The sequence below is a fragment of the Lathamus discolor genome, chromosome Z (genome assembly GCF_037157495.1).
Source record: "Lathamus discolor isolate bLatDis1 chromosome Z, bLatDis1.hap1, whole genome shotgun sequence".
In the NCBI taxonomy this organism is placed as follows: Eukaryota; Metazoa; Chordata; class Aves; order Psittaciformes; family Psittacidae; genus Lathamus; species Lathamus discolor.
Genome location: NC_088909.1, coordinates 89615831 through 89641681, shown reverse-complemented (window position 1 = coordinate 89641681; position 25851 = coordinate 89615831). Strand labels below are relative to the sequence as shown.

General features: G+C 39.2%; 1 protein-coding gene across 3 annotated transcripts in view; it reads left to right on the top strand.

Annotated features, from left to right (window-relative positions):
* IPO11 (importin 11) overlaps nucleotides 1-25851 on the top strand; it is a 100561-nt gene that overhangs the window by 50647 nt on the left and 24063 nt on the right. For all 3 annotated transcript variants that reach the window (XM_065662527.1, XM_065662528.1, XM_065662526.1), the window contains 7 exons: nucleotides 5-120; nucleotides 710-786; nucleotides 3954-4033; nucleotides 4621-4701; nucleotides 14932-15027; nucleotides 16592-16705; nucleotides 18483-18604. In XM_065662527.1, the coding sequence (XP_065518599.1) occupies nucleotides 5-120; nucleotides 710-786; nucleotides 3954-4033; nucleotides 4621-4701; nucleotides 14932-15027; nucleotides 16592-16705; nucleotides 18483-18604 (686 nt within the window). The remainder of the gene's footprint in view (nucleotides 1-4; nucleotides 121-709; nucleotides 787-3953; nucleotides 4034-4620; nucleotides 4702-14931; nucleotides 15028-16591; nucleotides 16706-18482; nucleotides 18605-25851) is intronic.

The window sequence follows — 25851 nt, the reverse complement described above, 5'->3', positions numbered from 1 at the left end:
ACAGGGACTTGGAGCAGACAGCAAAAATCTCTATCCTTTTCTACTTCCAGTTATTCAGCTAAGTACTGATGTTACTCAGCCTCCACACGTCTATCTTCTGGAAGATGGTTTAGAGTTGTGGTAAGAATGTTACTTATCAGTTTCTTATTTTAAAAAGGTATATTTGTATTCTTAAAAGTAAAAAAAAATAAAAAATAAAAAAAGCTTCGACTGTATTAGGAATTTGTTATTGTTATCTTACCTTGACATCATCTCTATCATACCTATTCTTAGAAGAGATGCAATTAGGAAGTTAATAAAACAGTTAAAAATAACTGAGTAGGCTAACCCATTTTCAGGCAGTTGATAGTGAAGATACTGTTCTGTTGCGATAATGAACAGCAAGACAAAAAGTCTAGACTCACTAAAATGTACATGCTGAACTAAGTCTGATGTGCTTCACTTTGAGAGCCCAGTGATTCTCAGAGCTGGTTGCTGGAGGAGATGGTGAGTTTACAAGGATAGAATGAGGAAGTTATCTTCCAGATCTCAAGATTTTTAATGACTGAACACAAAACAAGCATTCACTTGAAATATGTTTGGAGTAATTGTTACACATTATTGAAGGATCATATAGGTGATGACTAAGAGTTAGTGTTTTAATTCTGTCAAAATGATAGCTCAGTGTTATTGGTAGGTGATCTAAATGTTTTGCTTGATCTCTTCTTAGGTTAGTGACATTGGAGAATAGTCCATGTCTTACACCTGAGCTCCTGAGAATATTTCAGAACATGTCTGCCCTTCTTGGTATGTCTATTACAAATAAAATGTGTGTTTTTTTTACTGCTTGTCTTGTTGTTCATGCTGCTTCATGTTGTTCACGTTGAGTATTGCTGCTGTGGGTACACAAACTAAGAGAACTTGCAAAATTGTAACTAATACAGCTTTTTATTGTTTCACTTTAGCACCATCTTTAGTATTTATTATCTATTTAGCCTAGATATTTTTTAATAAATTGAAGCTGCTTTATACCCAAAAGATAAGAAAAACTTAAGTTTATAATTTCAAAGGTGGGGTTTTCTGTTTTGTTTTGTTGTTTTTGTTGTTTTTGTTTTTTTTTTTTTTTTTAAGAAGTCCCTGAAATTTAACACCAAATTTGCTGACTTTTAGTGATATTAATTATATGGAATACTTGCTTATTCTGCTACAACCAGAGCAAAGCTTCCAGTATTAGCTTTTTGTATTATGCAATTAATAATTACCTAAATATGTCTGTAAGTGTATTGGTCAAGCAGCACTAAAATGAAAAGCAGCACTACTTTTGTCTGAGTTGTTGACAATATAGAAACTTATTAATGAGAGTTAAGACTTGGTGCTTAGGAAATACTGATATTTGGGATGCTTTTGTTTTGCAATTAAAGGAAGCATAAAAATTTTGTAGTTTAATTTTATTATCTAAACATGGTTTTGTTTAATTAAATCTTCAGCTGTGCTTTTGTAGGTTGTGAGGCTAATATAACAAATTGATTCATTTTTTTAAAGGAATGTGTTCATAAAATAGAAGTTGGCTTTTTAATTAACTGTTGTTTTCAGTACTTAATATTCTGTAGAATCATAGAATAGTTAGGGTTGGAAAGGACCTCAAGATCATCTAGTTCCAACCCCCCTGCCATGGGAAGGGACACCTCACACTAAACCATGTCACCCAAGGCTTCATCCAACCTGGCCTTGAACACTGCCAGGGATGGAGCACTCACAACCTCCCTGAAAGTTACATGATGGTGGGTAGATGAACCAAGATGATGCCTTCTGTTATTTCTCTGTGTATACTAGATTTCTAATGACAAAACTGCTCTGGAAAGTAGTGTTCTGTACTGGTTTTGTTATTAAACTCAAGAGGTAGGTTCTGTAGCTGCCAAATGCTATTTGTCTTCATATCTACACGTATACCCTTCTTCCTATTTTGTTCTGTGGTAGTAGTAGATAGTATCTCCTACAGGAAGCTTGCACCATTGGAATGGTTGTGATTTTCATAGTTCTGTCACACTGCTGATCTGCTTGAGTTAAATTCAGAAGTAGTCTGTGACTTGTTTACATTTCCTGCTGCGATTTTTCTCCCCACCCAGTCCTCCCTAGTCTTCATGTGATACTTTCCAGGGTAGAGATGACTATGAATGAAAAACCTTGGCATACTCTTCTAACAAAAGGTGGAGATATTCAGGACTGCTCTACACTTGCAATTTCCTTGTTTTATGAATGAACCTTGCAGAAGAGTGATGCTTTCGTTTGGAAAAAAAAAAAATCAAGAGAATGTTCCTTGTTCTGAAAAATCAAATTTGTTGTATGGTGCTGCTAGAGCAAGTAGTACAGTTCTATATTTATCTCACCTGTTTTCTCCTTCTGGCTTGAAATAACTTCTTGCAATTTTGCTACTCACACTTTTACCTTTGTAGTGGTTATTACAGAATCACAGAATGGAAAATACTTTATGTTTATGTGACCATGTCTTTACAATTTGTCTACTGCATCAGCGTCTGAAACTTAAAACCAAACAAAGCCGAATACCTCTAGGGAGAATGCAGTAATTTCAACAAATGTATAATACCAGTAATATGCTACTAAAGCTAATTTAGAGAAGTATTGGAATTTTTTGATGAGGGTATTGGATGGGTAGGTGAAAAATAATCTCTTTTGGAGTCAGGATATGTAATTATTCAAAATACATGATGAGAAGACATGTGCTGTCCAAGCACTGAGATATGAATGTACTCAATGCTTTCAAAGCTGTCTAATGGCCATGTCAGGTAGCAGGAGTATTAGTTTTCTTTCTAATGGGAGGGGAAAGAAGAGAAACTGCTAAAACTTCCCAGAACTTTTCAGATATTGTAATGGAAAACATTACAATGTTTTCCAAAAAAAAAGCCATAGTTTCTGTCATGTGATACTTTATGTGGAAGTTTTTCTATGTAAGTGTCACTAGGTGTAAGCCAAATTTCCATACAGGCTGTGTTCATGTAAGCTATGGATGATATACCAGTTCTTAGCCAGTTGCTGGTGTTAGCTTAATCTGGTAAGGAATTTTATTTAAAGCTTGTATAAAAGTAGCTTCCACTTGGCTCTCCATGGTGATTTTACTGGAATATTGATAAAAGGTCGGGGAGAAGTCCACTTACCTTGCTAAGAATAGTATGTCTCCCAAACTGGCTTTAAGAAAATTTGGCAAGCCTTTTTGAAGTTTTTTTGGTCTTCTCTTGTTCTCATCAATAAAGGCTGTTGGCTTTCTGCACTAGTATCCACCACCATGTGAAAATTTGAAACCTTTTGTTTAGCTGTGAATTGTGTTTACAGATGTTCTGGGTGATTTTTTTTTTTTAACAGTCTTACAGGTACTGCCTGAGGATATGTCTTTTTTTCTCTTTGAACTGCTGTTGTACACCATCTCCTGTCTCTTAAATGGTTATGCTTTCCTTACTGAAATACTCAAGGTATGGCCTAAAGTTCAGCGTGTTTGTCCAAAAGCTCAGTGCTGTTTGATATGCCACCTGGGTCAGAAGAGCAGAACTGCAGTCTTTATTTCACTCTTTCTACTCAGTATTTACTTATTCAAATGTGAGAGAGATCATTTATCAGTAATTGTAGCTCTCTTTAGTGTGTGTTTCATTTGTTCTGTCTTTAATATCCTCTTAGCCCACTGTCATATCCAAATTTTTTTTTCTTTTTTTTTTTTTTTAGCATTGATCATAGGATTTCTTGTACTTCCATTTGAGAACGTGAGAGCTGTTACCATCCCTCTTTTGTTATTGTGGCTGGCAGGGAGACTGAACCTGAATAGTACTGAATCAAAGATAACTTTTTTCTGTTTGTAGGCATCTGGCACTTAAAAGCTGTGTGAGGACAAAGACTTCAAGAAGTGAATTGTTTTAGTTGTACTTCAGTGTGGTGATGAGCTTCTGAATTGTGATCTTTTTTTCCAGAGCTGAGTTCAGAAAACCTCAAGAATTGCTTTAAGATCATCAATGCTTATATTTTCTTATCATCATCAGAATTTTTACAGGTATGTTACCATTATATAAATATTCATATTAGCATCTTAGTTCTATACTGGCAAACAGGTTTTTCTCTCATGTTGGAAAACATCATGCACACAGACATTGATGTTCTTATGTGTATGCAAGAGTATTGTTCTAATGTTAGATCTTTATGGCACATGGTGGACACTCAAATCAATTTGAGAAAGATTATTATTTTTAATTAATGTTTTGCCAATTGATTTAGCACTTTGGTACCTGAAAAGGTCCTATGTGGAGCAGTAGTAGTTATTCCTGTCAAATTCAAATGATCATCATAAATTCTAGCAGGAACAGAACTAGAGATATTAATGCCTTGTTCCCACTCTTCATTAGAAATTTCATTGAGATTGATAATTTAAAAAAACCTTGCAATGTTAAAAACCAATAAAATGCTTATATTAGCTTTTAATTAATTCAGGAAAGAAGAGCATTTTAGTAAATACGATATTTGAAGAAAAGCTGTGTCTTTGGATATATGTAGTCCCTGATATATTGAGTTTTGAAAAATTATATGTATATATGTAGACTTAAAACATGTTTGCATAATTCCTTCTTTTTAATTTAATTTCAGATGTATGCTTCAGTCTTATGCCAATCATTTTGTAGCCTTTTGAAGGACATAACTACTGAAGGTCAAGTTCAAGTTTTGAAGGTATAGTTAAAAATAATGCCAGATACTCAGCTCTGTTAATTTTGCTACTGTTTTTTGTTTGTTTGTTTGTCTAACTTAGAGTAATATTTTAAAGTATGGTGAATGCAGAACATGTGGAAGGAAACAGTTCATTTAGCACGCATTGACAGTGCATATCTAAAGTGTGTGCATGTGTATATAGAGTGCTTATACACACACGTATATTTTTTAAGAATGTTACTTTACCCAAGAGAAAGTTACTATAACCTTAAACAGAGCACTCTAAAAGATCATTATCTAACACACTATTCCTCTGCAGTGCTTTCATTACTTGTGATTCCTGTGTTGTCCTTAAGTAATGAGTTCTAAGGTAGTTTGAGTCCTCTTTGTGTAGATGATTTTAGACTAAGAGTCCCTGATGTCTTTCCCACTTGATTATTTTCTAGATTACTAGAGAAAGGTGATTAGTGAGGGCTTAGATCTTTATGAAATTAGCTTGTTCTACACCCTGACAGCAGCACACTTAAACAGCCAGATGACTGATCACTGCATTGTGAAGATAATGCTGTTTACAGAAGATCTTAAAAGCTTTGAGGTGCAAAATAAGAATTGTGTTTGGGTCAAACTAACTTAATTTAATCTTTGGCTATCAGTGGACTCATCAAAGTTGTAGAAAGCTAATGAAAGTTGTCCATTTGTAATTGAATTTCAGAGTGGAAAAGAGTACCACAGTATAACACAAATACACTTACACCTCTAATTAAATAAAATAAATAGTAAAAGGGAAAATCAATATGATTAACGAGTTTCAAGGGTTGTCCAAATTCAGTTTTCATATCGGTTCAAAATTCAGAAAAAATAATTATACAGACAAAAACATAACATTAAGAAATGATTCAACCCTAAAGTCAAAATCATACTTGTGTTAATAATCCAGGTTAATTTTCAGTGTTCCTAATAAAAATGTACAAACATAATTACCTAATTGCTGTATCTAGCCATCCAAAGCTGAGTTCTGTCTGAACCCCATCAACCAATATTGATGCCTTTGTTAATACAAACAATAATAGTATTATATCTCCTATTTTTTTAGCATTAGTTTTCCTTCTCAGTGTTCAGTACCAATAAGAAAAAACAATAATACAGTTCAATTTTTGCAACTGCACATCTGAAAAACTGGCAAGATATGTAATAAGTCTGGTGATTCTCCTGCTCTAATCCGCTCTCATGAGACCCCACCTGCAGTACTGCATTCAGCTCTGGAGCCCCTAGCACAGGAGGGCTGTGAACCTGCTTTGGCAAGTTCAGAAGAAGCCACTAAGATGCTCAGAAGGCTGGCTCAGGATCACCTCTGCAATGAAGATAAGCTGAGAGAGCTGGGCTTGTTCAGCCTGGAGAAGAGAAGGCCCTGGGGTCACCTTATAGCAGCCTTTTAGTACCTAAAGGCAGCCTACAGGAAATCTGGAGAGGGACTCTTCACGAGGGAGTGTAGGGATAGGACAAGGGGAATAGCTTCAGGTTGAAAGAGAGTAGACTTAGATTGGACATTAGGAAGATTGGACATTCGGAAGAAATTCTTCACGATGAGGGTGGTGAGGCGCTGGCACAGATTGCCCAGGGAAATTGTGGCTGCCCCATCCTTGGCAGTTTCCAAGGCCAGGCTGGGTGAGGCTTTGAGCAACCGGATCTACTGGAAGGTATCCCTGCTTATGGCAGGGGAGTTGAAACTATATGACCTTCGAGGTCTCTTGCAACCCAAACCATTCTATGACTTTGTGTGTTACTAAAAACTGTTTAGGTGATTTAATGATTAAATAAGCACCTAATGGTCAAGATTCACATTTCTTTCTTGCATTTCTGTGTGACCACTAGAACCTTATAGGTCTAGACCAAGCTTGTTCAGTCTGTATTGAATATTGGATATATGTGCTCTCTATCACATTCTTTTGTGTAGCGTATACGCATTTTTACTGTGACATTTTGTTCAGTCTTTGCTTTTGGTGTAAGTTGCTATTGTAATGGCAACAACTCTTTAAATAGAGCTGATAGGTTTTTCAGATTACTAAAAATTCCCGCACAAACTTCAAGTGGTATTATGAAAGATGTTATTCTCACAGCCTCTTTTCCACTCCATCTGGTTACAAGGGGAAAGCCCAAACAGCTGCACAAAAGAAAGCCTAAAGAACATGGGGCAAAAAAATTACTTGAGGGAACAGCTCGTGGGGGGGGGGGGGGGGGGGGGAAAGACTGAGAAGTGAAGGGTAAAGAATGTAAAAACTGTGAACCAGAGCAGGGTACTGAGAATAGCACATCTTGGAGCACTTGTGAATCTTTGATCACCTGCAGAGAGATGGTAGAACCTAAGCAATGTGTTACCATAAAAATTGGCCAGAGAAAGAAAGACTCAATTTGGAGTTCTAGAAAGCAGCACTCTTCATTGCAGCGCTGGGCATGTATGCAAATCTTTTTGCAGAGGTGAGCGCACCCATTCGTTGCTGGCAGCAGCTATATATTTAGCATGCTTATGCATATTTACCGTGTTTCCGTGAACTAATTGTAATATTTGCATTCTAATTACACATGCGCTTTATGCTGAGGGGGCGTCTCTGGTGATCGCTGATATTCTTCCTCTCTGTCTTTACTGAGTGACCTTGGTGCTTGCGCACACTCAGAAGGTCCTAGTGCTGAGTTAGCAGCAGGTGTGTCCTTGCTTCTGTTCTGTTCCAGTCTCACTCCACACTGGGTGCCACTCCGGGACATTGAAGTCTGGCATCCTTGGTCTTATTTACTGTCTCCTTAGTTGTTATCAGTCCTGTGATGTTCCTTCCCCTGTTAGCCGAACATTCCTTTCTCTCTGCATGTTAGTAAGTTAGAAAAGTTTGATCTGTTCTATTCTGTTAAAGGCGTACATACTATTAATTTAAAATTTAAGCCTACATTTCCCACCTTAGAGACTTCCAGGATGTACATATATCCTGTAAGTCTCATTCTATACCCTTTACCCATATTTGATTCTAACACACCATTGTGACCAGCAACTACAAAATTGAATCATGATACATAGAATCAGAGAATCATGGAATAGTTAGGGTTGGAAAGGACCCTAAGATAATCTAGTTCCAACCCCCCTGCCATGGGCAGGGGCACCTCACACTAAACCATCTCGCCCAAGGCTTCGTCCAACCTGGCCTTGAACACTGCCAGGGATGGAGCATTCACAACCTCCCTGGGCAACCTATTCCAGTGCCTCAGTACCCTAACAGTAAGGAACTTCTTCCTTATATCCAATCTAAACTTCCGCTGTTTAAGTTTTAACCCATTACCCCTTGTCCTGTCACTACAGTCCCTGATGAAGAGTCCCTCCCCAGCATCCCTATAGGCCCCCTTCAGGTACTGGAAGGCTGCTATGAGGTCTCCATGCAGCCTTCTCTTCTCCAGGCTGAACAGCCCCAACTTCCTCAGCCTGTCTTCATACGAGAGGTGCTCCAGTCCCCTGATCATCCTCGTGGCCTCCTCTGGACTTGTTCCAGCAGTTCCATGTCCTTTTTATGTTGAGGACACCAGAACTGTACACAATACTCCAAGTGAGGTCTCATGAGAGCAGAGTAGAGGGGCAGGATCACTTCCTTTGACCTGCTGGTCACTCTCCCTTTGATGCAGCCCAGGATACGGTTGGCTTTCTGGGCTGCAAGCGTACACTGAAGCCAGCTCATGTTCATTTTCTCATCAACCAGCACCCCCAAGTCCTTCTCCACAGGGCTGCTCTGAATCTCTTCTCTGCCCACCCTGTAGCCGTGCCTGGGATTGCTCCAACCCAGGTGTAGGACCTTGCACTTGTCATGGTTGAACTTCATAAGGCTGGCATCAGCCCACCTCATGAGCTTGTCAAGGTCCCTCTGGATGGCATCCCTTCCCTCTAGCTTATCAACCGGACCACACAGGCTAGTGCTGTCGGCAAACTTGCTGAGGGCGCACTCAATCCCACTGTCCATGTCAGCGATGAAGATGTTAAACAAGACCGGTCCCAACACCGATCCCTGAGGGACACCACTCGTTACTGGTCTCCAGCCGGACATCGAGCCATTGACCACAACTCTTTGTGTGCGGCCATCCAGCCAGTTCTTTATCCACTGAGTGGTCCATCCATCAAATTGATATCTCTCCAATTTAGAGATAAGGATGTTGTGTGGGACAGTGTCAAACGCTTTGCACAAGTCCAGGTAGATGACATCAACTGCTCTACCCTTGTCAATCAGTTCTGTAGCCCCATCATAGAAGGCCACCAAATTGGTCAGGCAGGATTTCCCCTTAGTGAAGCCATGCTGGCTGTCACCAAGCACCTTGTTGTTTTTCATGTGCCTTAGCATGCCTTCCAGGAGAATGTGCTCCAAGATTTTGCCAGGCACAGAGGTGAGACTGACTGGTCTGTAATTCCCCGGGTCTTCCATTTTCCCCTTCTTGAAAATGGGGGTTATATTTCCCTTTTTCCAGTCATTGGGAACTTCACCTGACTGCCATGATTTTTCAAATACGATGGACAGTGGCTTAGCAACTTCATTCGCCAGCTCCTTCAGGACCCGCGGATGGATTCCATCAGGTCCCATAGACTTGTGCACATTCAGGTTTTTAAGATGGTCTCGAATCAGATCCTCTCCTACAGTGGGCCCAAGGTCTTCATTCTCACAGTCCCTGCGTGTGCCTTCCTAGGCTCGGGTGGTGCCATCAGAGCCTTTGCCAGTGAAGACCGAGGCAAAGAAGTCATTCAGAACCTCAGCCTTCTCCAAATCCTGTGCTCCTGAGAGCTTCCTCAGGGGGCCTATGTTGTCCCTAGTCTGTTTTTTATTTGCTATGTACCTGTAGAATCCCTTCCTGTTATCCTTAACATCCCTAGCCAAGTTTAATTCTAACTGGGCCTTAGCCTTCCTAACCTGGTCCCTGGCTTCCCAGACAGCATCCCTGTATTCTTCCCAGGCCGCATGTCCTTGCTTCCACTTCTTATAAGCCTCTTTTTTCATTTGAATCTTCCTCAGCATGAAGGGATGCAGACACAAGTTGTTACTATAATGATCACAAACAAGTTTAATAATATCCAATTTGGTAGCCAAGAAGTAAGTCCATGCCATAATTCTTCAAATCCCCAGTTAGTATCATCTCTTAACAGCCTGGTGTAAGATCTTTGCTTCCAGATTTCTGCTAGATCTGTGGGTATTCTGCCACTCTGGTCTATGTACGTGCCAAGAGCCATGCATTCTGCAGTGTTACCTGGGATAATCTTCATACTTCAATCTGTAATGCTTGTATAGAATCTGGGAATACAACACCCAGCAGATATGTTCCAGTTCACCCTGGGGAAAGGTCCTTTCTAGCAGTATTATTACACAATCAGTACCACCCTTTCCCTTCTGGAGCATTCCTATAGCCAGTCCGGGGTCCCTTAATCCGGAGTTGCGTTGTCCAACTACAGTTTAGGTAATGTCCTGCTAAGATATTGCCAGAGCTAAGTTTTACCCAGTGCCAGCAGGTATTATCTAAAATCCTGTTTTCCCTGCAAAGACATACCACCAGGAGCAAAAGACAGTTGGTAAGGCTGCTCATCCCTCAGTTCATATGGACCCACATGGTTCCTTCCTGGCGGTATTTGTTTCTTTGGCAAATCAATTGGTAGGGCTTGTAATCTGAGTTAAAGAAGTTTCTTGATGTATTTTAACTGTAATTTGAGTGTCTGATTCATATATTCCACTTCCCCATTAGCCTAAGGTCTGTATAGGGTGTGCAGATCCCACTTGATTCCCACTCTCCCACCTTTCTACCTACTTATGCAACAAAGTGCAGACCTCTAGCAGAGGTCAAGTCTGCTGGTACACCATACCAGGGTATTATTTGATTTCAGTTTACTACTTCATGTGCCGTATTTTTGTGAAAAGGTAAAGCCTCCAACTAACCAGAAAAGGTAGCTATTAGTACCTATATATACCTGAGCCCATTATGCTGTGGCAATTCTGTTAAATCCACTTGCCAATAGTCTCCTGGACAATTGACTTTGTTGTTCCAAGTGTGTGGGGGGGTGTCTCTTAGCGTGATAAAAAACGTTCACACTTTATAATACTTTTATAATTCCAGCCATTTGCATACTCAGAATTTGGAGCTTTAAAGTTTCAGTTGCTGATTCTGTTCCCCCATGAGTTGTCTGGTGGTTTTCCTCTCATAAGAGGCTGGGAAGTTATTACTTGTTTGGTGTAACCCACCATCCTTCATCATTCTTCTTGGCTGATTTCTCATTCCTTGTTTGATAACTTGTAATTTCACTATCCAAGCACTGATGCTTACGAGGCCATATTAATAAAAGGTCCCCACCCGCAGTTTCTTTGGCTGCTTTGTCGGCAATGTGATTGCCATTATTCACTGGAGTGTTATCAAATTGGTATGTCCTAAAGCAAATTTTGACTTTCTGACAATTCCAGAACTCTCAGTAGCTCCATCAGCTAGCTTTGATTCCTGTGCTGATGTGCTGGGGAGGATGCAGGGCTTCAGCCTCTGTTATCTTATGTTTGGTTACCACAATGTATTCTACTTTCCGGTTTCCATTTTCATAGGGCTGGTACCATCCACAAACAGTTTGTAGTCTGCATCTTTCAGGGGTGTATCTTGCAGGTCAGTATGACTGGAATACACCTGCTCACTAGTCTGTAAACAGTTGAGAGTCACTATTTCTGCTTCTAGATTGGTTGTCAAAACCACTGCTGGGTTCAAAAGATTAGTTAATTTAAGTTCTATGTCCTCTTGTTCTGATAGCACTGTCTGATATTTTAACAGCCTGCTTGGGTAAAGCTAATTGACTGTTTTTCTGTTCCAGAATGGTTGTTAGCATGTCAAGTACAAATAAGTCCATTTTTGTCCCAAAGTATTTGATTAAAATTTTGTATTAGAGGCTCTAGTCCTTTTCTTGCTTCCAGTTTTATAGGATATTGTTTCTGTCTTAGGCGGTTTGATATTTGGTTTCACATGAATAGTCACCGGTTCTGCATTTTGTGATCATCCCTGTGCTCCAGCAGGAGCAGCCCATGCTGGTGGGGTGTATTCTCCACTTCCTCTGGTATGTCTGGCTCAGTGGCTGGTTTCTGTAACACAAGAACATGGGCCTCCACAGCCTTTCTATCAGGAATATATATCTGAATTTTCTTTCTTTAAACCTAATTTATGCATGTAATTTACTCAGTATATCTGTATCCAATAATAGCACAGGGCACTCAGACATGTAAAGAATTGATGGGTCAACATCTGTTTGCCAATTTTAAAATGTAAAGATTGGAAGAAAGGTTGGGTTCCTGTCCATCCTGTGGCACCAGTGACTGAAGTGGCTTGTTTGCTTAATTGCCCTTTACAAGTATTTATAACAGAATAAGTATTTTCTGTTTCTACAAGAAATCTTATCATTCCCAAATCTAACTGTAACCAGGGGTTCTGCTGGGGAGGGTTTTGAATCTCCCCTCCGTTCTCCTCGACCCTTATCTAAGGTAATAATTTTCTCTACCTATCCTGACGTTCCACTAAATCTCTGGTGTTTTATTCTGACAGAATTCTCTCTTCCAGTGCAATCCGTGGAGTCTGCTCACAAACCTTTCATGTAATCCTTCTTTCCTTTCCTCCCAGGCCACTCGCCCCTTTCCTGGTTTCTTGTGTGATAGCTGGAGCCAACAATTTTCCTCCCCCACCCCTTTTTTTTTTTTTTTAACCCTAAGCATTTCAGTTTTACTCAGGAGCTTATCTTATGCACCCCACATGTATAATAACTGATTCGTAGTTGAAACCTGACACACTATAACCCACAATACACAATATTGTATTAGATTAATAATCATCTTAATATATACATTAATAATCAGGGGCTCGAACTCCTTCCCACCACCATTTGAACGATTTCAGGGAACTTGCACCAGGGCAGTGGTGGTCCAATTGCTATAGGTCTCTCAGGCCACATTCATTATTTTTCCCAAATAGTACTGGTCCTTTCCTTCCTTCCACCAGTTCAGGATCAGTATTAGTATATTTATGCATCACCTCTTTTAATCTTTCCACAAATCCAGAAGGCAATTAATTTTTATCTTGCTTTACTTCATATAGCTTAGACGAGTTCAGCTGCCTTGGGGACCACATTCTTAATACCAAATAAAATCCACCTCTGATATTGTTTCAAAGCCTACCTATCCTAGTCCCGATTAGGGCCTTAGTTAGGATCGGTGGTAGGTACATTAAGATTCACCATACCTGCCAATATGCCTGCCATTATTTGTTGCTCTACTGCGATCCAAGCCGTACAAATAATCATATTCCCACCAACACTCTCAAAAGCATGATACATAATTACCAGCTACTTGTCTCCAAATATTCTAATCTATAATGGTAAAGGGAATCATTATCATGATCGGACCATCATTGCCCACAGCTTGTCTTAAAGGCATAATCACAGTTTCCCCTTGTTTTCCACTAGTTTGCCCTGCTGTAGGGCAAAATCCTTCAGCCCCCCTCTAACATCTCACTTTCCAGTGCCTGTGCCTGTTCCTGTGCTTGACTCTTATTGTCACCTTCAGGCTCCGGGGGCTGCCATCAAATCCAAATCCTCCTCTGCATTCCTCAAATGTTTAGTGCATAACTATGCTGCACAGAGAGCAGCAGTGTTTAAGCAAATTTTGCTATCTTTCTCCAAAGACAAAACTAACAGGCCCTAGAGCGCAAAATTAAAACTACAATCCTTTTACTATTCCAGATGATTTCTCAACATGAAAAACATTTGCACATAAGCTACGTCATCCCACTTTCCTTCTCGTCTCAAGAATAACATCACTTCTAACAAAATATTATAATTGTGCTGTTCACAGGCCACTTTTTCTCAAAATCCAGTTTGTACAACGGCCACCACTGATTACTGTATTTTACCAAAATGTCTCGAGTAACCAAGCCACCTAGGGATCCACCACTTTGTTCCAGAGTCTCCCAAGTGACCAGGCCACCCGGGGATTCACCAGTTTGTTTCCAGAGTGTGGCAAAATGCAACCCAGCAGGGACCTTTTCAGGACTCCCACTTTGGAGGCAGTGGTACCCTTGATCCTGACCTCTGCCCAGATGCCAGAGTCCGAACAACCAGAACCAAAAATAGACTACCTTTACCCACCGTGCAGGTCTCTTTCTGGTAAGGGACCAAAAGGAGTGCCTTTTTAAAGAAATAAAATCAGGAGTCTTACCAAGGTCCCGAGTCGGTCCCGGGAGCTGTGGTTCCTTTCAGGGAAACTCCCCCCATTCTGGTGTGAAGGTCCCAGAGACTCCCCGGATCCATGGGAAACAGGGCAGAGGGTCCGGTAAAAGGTCACACTCAATTTGGAGTTTAGAAAGCGGCATTCTTCATTGCAGCACTGGGCACACACGCAAATCGTTTCGCAGAGGTGAGCACACCTGCTACTTGCCAGCAGCAGCTACATATTTAGCGTACTCGTGTATTTACAGTGTTTTCAGGAACTAGTTATAATATTTGCATTATAATTACACAGGCACTTTATGCTGAGGGGGCGTCTCTGGTGGTCGCTGATATTCTTCCTGTCTTTACTGAATGACCTCGGTGCTTGCGCACACTCAGAAGGTCCTAGTGCTGAGTTAGCAGCTGGTGTGTCCTTGCTTCTGTTCTGTTCCATTCTCGCTCTGCACCGAGTTCCTCTCTGCTATCTTGAAGTCTGGCATCCTTGGTCTTATTTACTGTCTCCTTAGTTGTTATCAGTCCTGTGATGTGCCTTCCCCTGTTAGCCGAACATCCCTTTCTCTCTGCATGTTAGAAAAGTTTGGTCTGTTCTATTCTGTTAAAGGCACATACCCTTGTTAGTTTAAAATTTAAGCCTAGAAATAGTGACAGAGCAAAGACATGGAAATAAGCCTTAAACTCTCTGCCAGCCCACCCCATCAAGCTGCTTTTCCTGGAGCCTTATCAAGATTCTGCCTTTCAACTCACCTCATTAGTTTTGCCAGGGCCAGAAGGAGTCTGATGACAAGGTGCTTGGCTAGGTGGGTTTCACTTGGCGTGTCATTTTTCATCAGGTCCATTATGCATATCAGGTTTGCGGAGTACCTGACTAAATAGTTTCAGCTATTAAAAGGTCAGTGTCCTACCAGGACTTTATATATAGACAAGTATATGTAGTTTTAAAATTTTGGTTGAAGATTTTTAAATGTACTTTATTAATTGTCTTATTTGCTTTTGTTCTTAAGGTTGTGGAAAATGTCCTAAAAGTAAACCCTGTTTTGGGTCCTCAAATGTTTCAACCCCTTCTCCCATCAATATTCAGGGGCATTATAGATGGGGAGGTAAGAGTTACTCTAACTACACTCTACTTTTCCTTTTGAACAGGCAAGTACCCTCAGTATTCTGGCCCTGTTCTTTCATATTGGTGTTGCATTTTCTCTTTATTTTAAGAGTGTCTGATAGATTTCTCACAACTATTATAGAAGTCTGTAAAAGTAACATAGTGGTGCAAGAGTTAAAGTAACATACCTATCACTTACTTCATCATCTAGTGTTTATTTTAAGAAAATAACACTAATTTTATTCTGCCATTCCATCACTGTTAACATTGATAAGGTGCTGTGACTTAGATCCTTTGTACTTGTTGGAGTTTTCTGCTGAGATTTTTCAAAGATACTTACACTACTCCTTTTTAAGTGTGCCTACACCAGAGAAAAAGTGGACAAGGAGAAAATTTATTTGACCTTTTTCCAGCTGACATATCTAATATGAAGAGCTGAAGGATGTCAGAATGCTTTATGTAAGACAGGGGCTGTAACATTCTGCTTAGTTAGATGTCTTAAGTTCTTATTTTTCTCTCTCTTTCCATTCAACAGATTTCCATGTTGGATAAAAAGAAGTAAAATCCAATATGGTTTAACGGTGTTGAAGCAGGAGAGAAAAAAATAATTAGCAGGATCAGTGGGTGGAATTCTCTACATTTTTGAACTTTTTGATCAAAACAATTCTTTTTTTCAAAGTTGAAGACTTTCAGAAAATTTGGCTCCCAATATTATTGAGTTAAATGGGATGCTTCCAAGATGAAGTCAAGTAATACTACTCAGCAATGTACTTTTTGCTGTACAGAACACAAAAAACACAGTTTTTGAACTTGTTTGCAGTTTAAGAAGACACAACTGCAGAGTGGATTATTAAAATGTCTTCTGATTTAAAACTGTAACAAATTCATTGCTCCCTATTGAAAAAGGTATTAAACTGAATTAACACTTTCAGATAGATGTTGGGATTTGTTTTTCAAGTAGGCAGTTCTTCAAAATACTTACTGTTACGTTGTTAGATGCCAGATTTAATACACAGAAATCTGTTGCTTCTTTTAAAATTAAATGCAATAACAAAAAGATAATAAACTAATGGGCTTATTAGTGTATCCACTTAATTTTGAGACACCTGCAAATTAGTTGCTGGCAAATGTATTATCCTTTCTCTCAGTGAAATAGGTAACAACAGTTTCAGAAATACTAAGTGCTTCCTAATGTTACTAAAATTGTAAGTAACATTTTAGCGAAAATCAACTTTGAAGGTAATCTTTAACAGTACAATATACTGTTTATTCCTTAAAATTCAAGTTTTTAAGTTTAAAATAAAATCACCTTGCAAGATGTCTTGGCTGCTTGGGGAAGACTGATTTTGAGATTGCTATAGTTTCCCCATTGTAACAATCAAGAAACTTTGGCAATGGTTGCTTGTTTAGTCTTGTGTTCTTAGAGACTTTTAAATTACAACTTGTAATTTCAAAATTAACAAATGCATGCAAGTATTTTCCATGTGTTTCTACTCTGTATGTTAAGCATTTTTCTCTTAATTATACTAAGCCCCTCCCTTTGTTTTGGTTTACTTTTGTTTCAGAGATACCCAGTGGTGATGTCTACTTACCTGGGGATCATGGGTAGAGTTCTACTACAAAATGCAAGGTTTTTTTCATTACTTCTGAGTGAGATGGCACATGAATTGGGTCAGGAGGTAAGGATTTTTTCTTGGTATTTTGATTCAATTGCATGCTAGCCTTGCATTCTTTTGACCTGAAAGAACTTTTTCCTCTGTTTGCCATGTTTGTTCTCCCCAGGGCCTTCCCTTGAACATCCTTAAACAAGTTTTATAATTTCCCACAATTACCTTAAGTCATCTCATTATAAGTTTTATCTAACCTTTATCTTCCTGCTGCATCCCAGAATAAGTCATATAAACACTTCTAGTTTGCATGGCATTGCAGGGTGAGAGTTTCTTTCCTTTGTTCCATCTTGATGGGTCTTGCACCAAGGAATCATTCTCCAGTGAGTTTCTAGGAATATCAGCTTCAGTGTGTTCTGGTTTCACTAATAAGATTACGGAGGTTGTTTGGCTACAAAGGTTCTACTGTGTCTTTCAGTGAATTTTAGTTGTTTTCTTTAAGTACAATGCAGTTTTCAAAGACGTAAAGACAAGCCTTTTTCTATTTGTTACCACTGAAGGTGAAACAGAGTAAGTTCATATGCTTTGTGTGTATTAAGCTATTACAGGAAAGCTGTTTAAGTCATATGTTATTCTGAATCAGTGCTTTGTCGATTGATTAAATGGATTTCCAACATCTAGGTTACAGACAGAATCATAGAATAGTTAGGGTTGGAAAGGACCTTAAGATCATCTAGTTCCAACCCCCCTGCCATGGGCAGGGGCACCTCACACTAAACCATCTCGCCCAAGGCTTCGTCCAACCTGGCCTTGAACACTGCCAGGGATGGAGCATTCACAACCTCCCTGGGCAACCCATTCCAGTGCCTTAACACCCTTACAGTAAGGAACTTCTTCCTTATATCCAATCTAAACTTCTGTTTAAGTTTTAACCCATTACCCCTTGTCCTGTCACTGCAGTCCCTGATGAAGAGCCCCTCCCCAGCATCCCTATAGGCCCCCTTCAGATACTGGAACGCTGCTGTGAGGTCTCCACGCAGCCTTCTCTTCTCCAGGCTGAACAGCCCCAACTTTCTCAGCCTGTTGTCATACGGGAGGTGCTCCAGTCCCCTGATCATCCTCATGGCCCTCCTCTGGACTTGTTCCAACAGTTCCATGTCCTTTTTATGTTGAAGACACCAGAACTGTACACAATACTGCAAGTGAGGTCTCACAAGAGCAGAGTAGAGGAGCAGGATCACTTCCTTTGACCTGATGGTCACTCTCCCTTTGATGCAGCCCAGGATACGGTTGGCTTTCTGGGCTGCGAGCGCACACTGAAGCCAGCTCATGTTCATTTTCTCATCAACCAGCACCCCCAAGTCCTTCTCTGCAGGGCTGCTCTGAATCTCTTCTCTGCCCGAGCTGTAGCTGTGCCTCGTATTGCTCCAACCCAGGTGTAGGACCTTGCACTTGTCATGGTTAAACTTCATGAGGTTGGCATCAGCCCACCTTACAAGCGTGTCGAGGTCCCTCTGGATGGCATCCCTTCCCTGCAGCATATCAACCAAACCGCACAGCTTGGTGTCGTTGGCAAACGTGCTGAGGGTGCGCTCAATCCCACTGTCCATGTCACCGACAAATATGTTGAACAACATCTAACGATGAGGGGGGTTCAAGGCCTGGAAGCAGTGTCATAGAAAACTTAAAAAATACTTGTTGCTTGCTACTTCTGTCAGGTACGCATGACTGCATGGTGTCTATCCAAGACTGAATAATTTATTCAGTTGGTAGAAAAATTACAATAAATTATTTTCTACATGTGTTGAAGTAGTCATAAATGAAAAGAAAGTTCTGTTTCCCATTGCAGTCAGATCAGATTCTTGGCAACATGATTGAAATGTGGGTTGATCGGATGGATAACATCACTCAGCCAGAAAGAAGGAAACTTTCTGCTTTGGCACTGCTTTCACTTCTGCCATCGTTGAATGCGTAAGTAAATGTACATTGCCTTAAATAAGTATGGTTCAAAGGTCCTTAATATGTTTTTTGAGGTATTTCGCAATTCGCCATATAAACATTACAGTATTTTTATTGCCTTTTTGTCTTTTGTTGTTGTTGGGGTTTTTTTGTTTGTTTGTTTTTTTTTTTTTTGGCGGGGGTGGGGGGTGTTGCCAGAGGAACGTTAAAAGGGCAGAATTTTCATGCTGCATTATAGTAACTTCTTATATGGCTTCATAGCAATATAGTAACCTTTCTTATGTTTCATACAAAATACCATTTTCTATGACAAAGTGAGGAAACAATACTACATATTTTATTGTCCATTCTCATATTGAATTACCTGCTTCTGTCATTTGTGATAAAGGAGTTGCTTTGGTTGTCTTGTTACTATTTTGCTGTCCTTTTCAGAGCACAATGTTTGTTCAGTTTTCTTTCCTGTTGTGGATAGATCTGAACGTTTCATCCCGGTTTTCCTGTTTATGACGTTGAATGGAAGAATTGCTGTGAAAGACTATGAAACACTTTTTACTCTGTAGATACTGATAGCAAGCAGCTTTCACTACTGTCTTTTCCCTAGCTGCCGTCAATGCTGAATATACATGCAGTATGAAAGTTTTTAATGAAAATGCTGAAATGTGTGACACTGACTTCTACACTGTCACTACTAGAATTCATCTGTAACACATGGTTAGGTGAGAGTTCAGACAATATTTACCTCCAGATTATTTTTGTCTGTTTGAAAGTCAGGAAGGCAAGACTTCATGAGTTCACATTTAGCCTGCCGGATTTCCTGAAAAGTCTGAAGTATTGTCTAATGGGATTTTACATGTTGCTCGCAAATCCTAAATCTAAGTTAATATATGTAAAATTGTATAATGCATAAGTCACTACCTAAAAAATCAGTGAACTCTTACATGTAAAACTTCGAGGCTTCATTGCTTTTAATGTGTACAGAAGCTTTTCATTTTTGTCCCAGATCATCAGGAAAAATATCTAGACTAAGGTGAACCAAGCAGCTGCTTTATGAGAAAGCTTTTGCTTTCTTTTCCCACCCTCTAGTAAATGTAACAGTACTATATCTAAGCCCATGTATACTATCTAGTATATATCTGAAACTTAAGACACTGAACTACATATCTGTCTTCCTGTGAAGTTTCTTTTAAGGAGGGGAAGGAAAAAAAGAAAAAGCCCCTGTCTTTAGGTAACTCTTACTTTGAACTACTTTCAGCTGCTCCAAATTTCCTGCTGAAAGAGCCAATTATTTCTGGCAGTCTGTAATGTAATAAAACCTGCTGCACATGACAGCTTTATTTTTCAGATACTCAAATTATTTAAGAAAGCTACTTCTCAAATAAAAAGCCTCTTTTTAGTGGACATATTTATGTCAAAGCTATGAAAATTTTACTGTACAACTGATAGACTGCCAGAGCCAAACATACCTTCAGACAGAATGTGTGAAATTGGTTCTGTCAAGGACTACTGAAGAATGTGAGTGACTCTGGTTTTGCCATTTCATGGGGATTATATTACATAGGCTTGCTGCACATCACATCTGAAACTTGGGTTAAAAACTATATTTTTCAAAAGTATGCTTCTTGTGCGAGTCCATTTGCAAAGTTTAAGCAAAAAATGATTTTAAAAATAATACAATATTTGATTTGTATCAACATTTTCAAGAAAAGCTTAAGTAATTTTTCCTGTTGGAGTACCTCGCTAACCAAGTTCCTGATTAGGTATTATTTTGGATATCCAAAGCTAGTTCAAGATTTCTTAGCTGCAGAGACAGAACAGAATTTTTTTTCCGAAGCATAGCTGTGAGATGAACTCATTTGGGAAGGCCATGCTGAGCGTGGTACCAGTAGCAAGCTCAGATTTTAAAAGTTCTGCTATAGGGAAAACAGGCATCTGTGCTGTGTCTAGCACTCCCGAGGATTTTGCTTTTTTTGCCAGTTGCTTCCTCTAGCTTTTAGCTGGAGCTGTCCCAAGAGCATCAGGTTATTTCAGAGAGGAAAGAGAGGGCATAGACAAAAGTAATGGGGGAAAAATGAAGATAACAGGTATTCTTATTCTTGTCTTAGATTTGCTTAATGGACAAAATCTTGGAAAATATTAAGGAGTGACCCTTTTTTATTTGTTTTCTAAACTCTATAGTATTACTTCAGTACTTTTAGGTGCTTTTTTAGTTAGTGGTTGTGTTTGTGGACTTGGGACTTTCTGCATTTTAGAGGAAGGTAGAGTTTTCATCATTATTCCTTTAAAACTGGTGTGGCACAGTAATTTCCTATTTTAAAAATAGCTTCTTTGATAGTGTCAGGAGTGAAGGATTTTAGAGCAGATAAGATTGGAATTGCTGCAGAGCATCTGTAGTTCACAGTGATTCTAGGACCAATTAGTTGGACTAAGCATGTTACAAAGCGACGGTTTATTAGCCAAACTATAGCTTTCTTGTCTAGGCAGTATCATCTAGAGAGATGTGCAATGTCTTTAGTACCACTACACTTTATCATGTATGTCCTTAGATCCAGCATCCTGTTTATCTTCCTACATGCAGCTGCACATTGTATTAGTGTTTAGAAGTTCATAATAAAAAAAGAACAATAACTGCTTCTTTCCTGATTAGTGTGTTGCTGCACTTTTTCACTTTGCAGCAATATCCTGGTATTACTTTGGGATTTTACATAAGCTAACTACTACCTAATTATCTGCATTTTCTATCTCAGTCTGGCTGCTCAATGTTAGCATTTTTTATGTCTGACTTTTGTGAGCATCCTTACTTTCCGCATTTTGTACTCTTCTTGCCTGTTTGTCACTTATATCCATGTGCATTTTCATTCATCTGTTAAATGCTCTTGGTACTTCATAAAGACCTTCATCTTTAAACTAATGTGTAGAATAGTATGATCCAGTAACAAGATGTAGGTACTAAGGATATGCTTTACAGAGACAGGATATGCTTACAGGGGCAGATTTGTCTCCATCTCAGAATACGCATAGACACAAAATAACTAGAACACTCAGGTTTTTTTTTTTTTGGAAAACATGAAAAGGCTTGAAGTTTAGTGGAAGAGAACCATATATGGCTGGGATGTGAGACATGAGAGGTGACAGCAACCTGTATGAGTACATTCACAAATGTCATAATTTCCTAGTCTTCTTCAGTCATATTCCACTTTGTCTACGATCTTAATGGCGTCTTTGTGAACCTACAGCAGCATTTTGCTTAGCTTTGTGTGTTACCTGTCTGTAAGGAGAGGTAGCATTTGAAACCAAGTTGAAAGCTAATCACTCCCCTTTTGTTAGTAAGTGTTATTAATGCAATGCCTGTCATTCTTGAATAGCAGGTTGCCACCTTTGCCTTTACTCTAAGTCAGTGCTTTCCAAAAGAGTCTGCTAATTTTGGTGCTTGCAAATAGGTTTATTCTTGGTGGAGTTCCCAGTGCAGAGTAGTACTGCTTGCTCTAAAGTAGAGGAGACTACTGACCTTGAAATACAAAGCGTTTTAACTGATCCTGTCTTTTTTGTTTTAATTTTTGGTTACACAAGTGGTATTTCCAGATGCCAGTGTTATATTTTCCCCTCTAAGTCAAATGTGTTTGTCTGGAAAATCTATTGTGAGGGAAAGGTTAAGAGCCTAAGAGATTCTCCAGGTTATTCTGCTCATTTCTAATCATGCTATAAATGAATGTCTGCTTTTTCTCATTATGTATCAAACCTGGTACGTCAGCCAATGAGTCCTGCCAATTAGACAATTGGCATTCTGTGAGTTTAAGTACTTACAGTATGCAATTATAAATCATCATTAGGTTATTACAGAAGTTTTCCCTCTGTCAGTTGTTTGTTAGAAATTTGATTTTCCTCTCATGAAGCTGTCTATATGTAATGTTAGGAAATGGCAAGAAAGTGCCTAATAAAATACCAGGTTGTCCTTCAGGGTAGTTATATTCTCATTTATACAGTCAGAATTTGTTATGTAATTAACTTCTACAGTGTCCTTTTTTTTACAGAGATGATACTCTAAAGCCACTTTTTATCTTTTTTTTTTATTTTTATTCTTCTAGTCGAAGATGTGCTCACCCACACATCTAATAGACTACTAGTATTAAAAGTTGCTCTTTAAATTATAATCTTGCAGTTGTCATCCATGTTTGGCCTTGGATTTGTTTAGTTTTTCTGCCAGATAACAGTGCAGTTTTAATGACAACAGTGAAAAATCTACCTTTGGTCTGTGTGTGAGTATCAGTCTGCATCATTTAGTGTTACATATAGGACCACAGCTTTCCTTATTGTATGTCACATCGTAGCACTGATGAGAGGATGCGCTCTAAGCTTTCCTTGTTCACAATCACCTGATTGTTAGTATGGTCTGGTCAGAAACAAATTATCATTCCCCCTAAGACCCATAAAGCTTGTTTACAAGGGAAAATGTACCAAGTGATGGCAAGGGATTATGTCACTAAATGCAGCTGAACTGCTGCAGAAAACTGACTGCAGTCATAAGCAATTAATTGCTGCTGATACCTTAGGGTTTTTTTGTAGGCTGTATAAAGAATTTCAGAAGTCTTTCATAAAACTCTTCTAAATACAGTCTACCCTCAAATTGAACATTTTAAGGATATAAAAACCAGCAAAAGGTGATAATGGACTAAATAGTTTTCTTCAAACCTCTTTATCTTTTTCCTTCATAATACGCATTTTACAGGTTTGCAAATTAGTTATTGAATAAGCAGTGACTAAAGTGTAGCATATTATTAAAAATGTATAAAAATAACAAGATGGTAACAAACTTAAACCCCCAAAACCAGAAACCAAACCAAATGGAAAAAAAAAACAACCACAAACCCAACCAACCAACAGAAGAAAACCCAAGAAAAACCAGAGCAAAAACCCCAAACTAACACAGATTTGTAGCTGTTTTTCCACCTGAGATTATTCTGAGGTGTTTTGGTACACCTTCTTATCTCTCTGCCCTATACTCTGTCAAATTTAAGACTGCCTGAAAGTAGCTGCCTGAAAAAGCTGAAATTTTTGGTGACTTTTCTTAACAGTGCCAGAATGTTATCGTAGAATGGTTCAGGTTGGAAGCGACATTAAAGACCATCTAGGTCCAACCCCAGGGACACCTCCTACTAGACCAGGTTGCTCAAAGGTCCATCCAACCTGGCTTCAAACACTGCCAGGATGAAGCATCGCGAACTTCCTTGGACAGTCTGTCCCAGTGTCTCACTACCCTCACAGTGAAGACTTTCTTCCACATATCTCATCTTAATATCCCCTCTGTCACTTTGAAGCCATTCCCCCGGTCCTGTCCCTACATGCCATTGTAAAAGGTCCCTTCCCAGTTTTCTTTTAAGGTACTGGAAGCTGCTCTAAGGTCTCCCCTGAGACTCCTCTTCTCCAGGCTGAACAACCCCACCTCTCTCAGCCTGTCTTCATAGCAGAGGAGCTCCAGTCCTCAGAGAATCTTTGTGGCCTCCTCTCTACTTGCTCCAGCAGGTCCATGTCCCTCCTGTGTTGGGAGCACCAGAGCTGAACACAGTACTGCAGGTGGGGTCTCGTAAGAGCAGAGTAGAGGGGGAGAATCATCATTCTCGACTTGTTGGTCATGCTCCTTTTGATGCAGCCCAGGACATGCTTGGTTTCTTCACTGCAGGCACATATTGCTGGGTCATGTTGAGCTTCTTGTCAGTCAACACCCCCAAGTCCTTCTCCTCAGGGCTGCTCTCAATCCATTCTCAGCCTATATTTGTGCCTGGGATTGCCCCAACCCAGATGTAGGACCTTGCACTTTGCTTTGTTGAACTTCATGGGGTTCCCAAAGGCTCACCTCTAGAGCCTGTCAGTGTCCCTCTGGATGGCATTCCTTCCCTCCAGCGTATCAACCAAACTGCACAGCTTGGTGTCATCAGCAAATTTGCTGAGGGTGCACTCAATCCCGCTGGCTATGTCTATGTCTGATTGTGATAAGATTCCAAACTGGTTAACACGAGACTGCATGTCACTGCAAGAACTTTTGCAAAAAATAACGTTTCCTGTTCAGGCGATTTAATGAGAAATCAAGGGTTTAGACAAAACATCAGGGTTTGGCATTAATGAAATGACTAGTGTAAAAAATGTATTTTTAAGGAAGAAATATTTTGTGTTCTATTTTGTGTTCTGGGTATTCTCTGTAGTTATTTTTAGGAAATGCCCTAATTGTTTGTCTTCTCTTTTTGTAAATTTTTTAGAAGGTTATCAGTTGCTAACACCAGGTGTGTGCTCATCCTGTCTCCTAAACTAGCAGGTGGGGTGCTGCTGAAAACTGTACAACTGGATTTAGTTCTGAATCAATTCCTAGAAGGCCAAGTAGTTATTCTGGTTGAAAGTTGTGAAAAATACTTGGCTTTGAGTTCTTTAAACCTTTTGGTTTGAATTGCATTCATAGAGTAAATATCTTACTGGTTTTCTGTTTTGAACAGCGTTTACTAAATATTGCAGTGAATAATAAACACTAAAGCTAGAAATACAGTTATTCTCAGCGTATCACATATGTAGATATCATTGATGGCCAACCTTTCTTAAGTTATTATTCTGTTACTGCTCACTCCATAAAAGACTTCATTTTTCTTGTGAGTTTGAATGACAAAAGCAGTTCATTGGTGCAATAATTATTTATTACTATGTGAGAATTTAAAAATTTCTTAAATTGAGCTCTTAGTTTCATAAAAGCTTTATGCCATATTATTTTTAGTAAAGTCTAAAGCCAAATAAGATTTATAGAAGGGAAACTTATCCTCAATGGGAAGAATCAGTCTCTAGTTTTCACTTCTTACTGTTTCTCAGCATGTTACAAATCCTGCTTGATAACTTAAAAATAATAAACACCAAGGTTAAGAAGAAAAATAAGTTAGAGACAACTTCATAATTTTGAAATATATTTTGTGTTGTATGTTTACAAATGTTTAGTACTGTGGGTTTATGAAACAGGAATGTGTTTTCTGGGTTATTAATTTGGCATTACAATTTCTGTGTTTGTGTCTCCTGTTTGTAACTGTCACTGTTGCTGTTGTGAGGTTGAGTTAGCAGTCTGTGAACAGAGGAATTCTCAGTAACTGAAGTAGCAAATCAAGATTTTTAAGTAGGCAGGAATGTAAAATGCTAGAAGAAATCTGCAGTGTTTGAGATAATCAGAAATTTTGAGATAATCTGGATACAAATTAGGAAAACAAAAAAGGAATTTGAAGTCTGATAATAAGGTG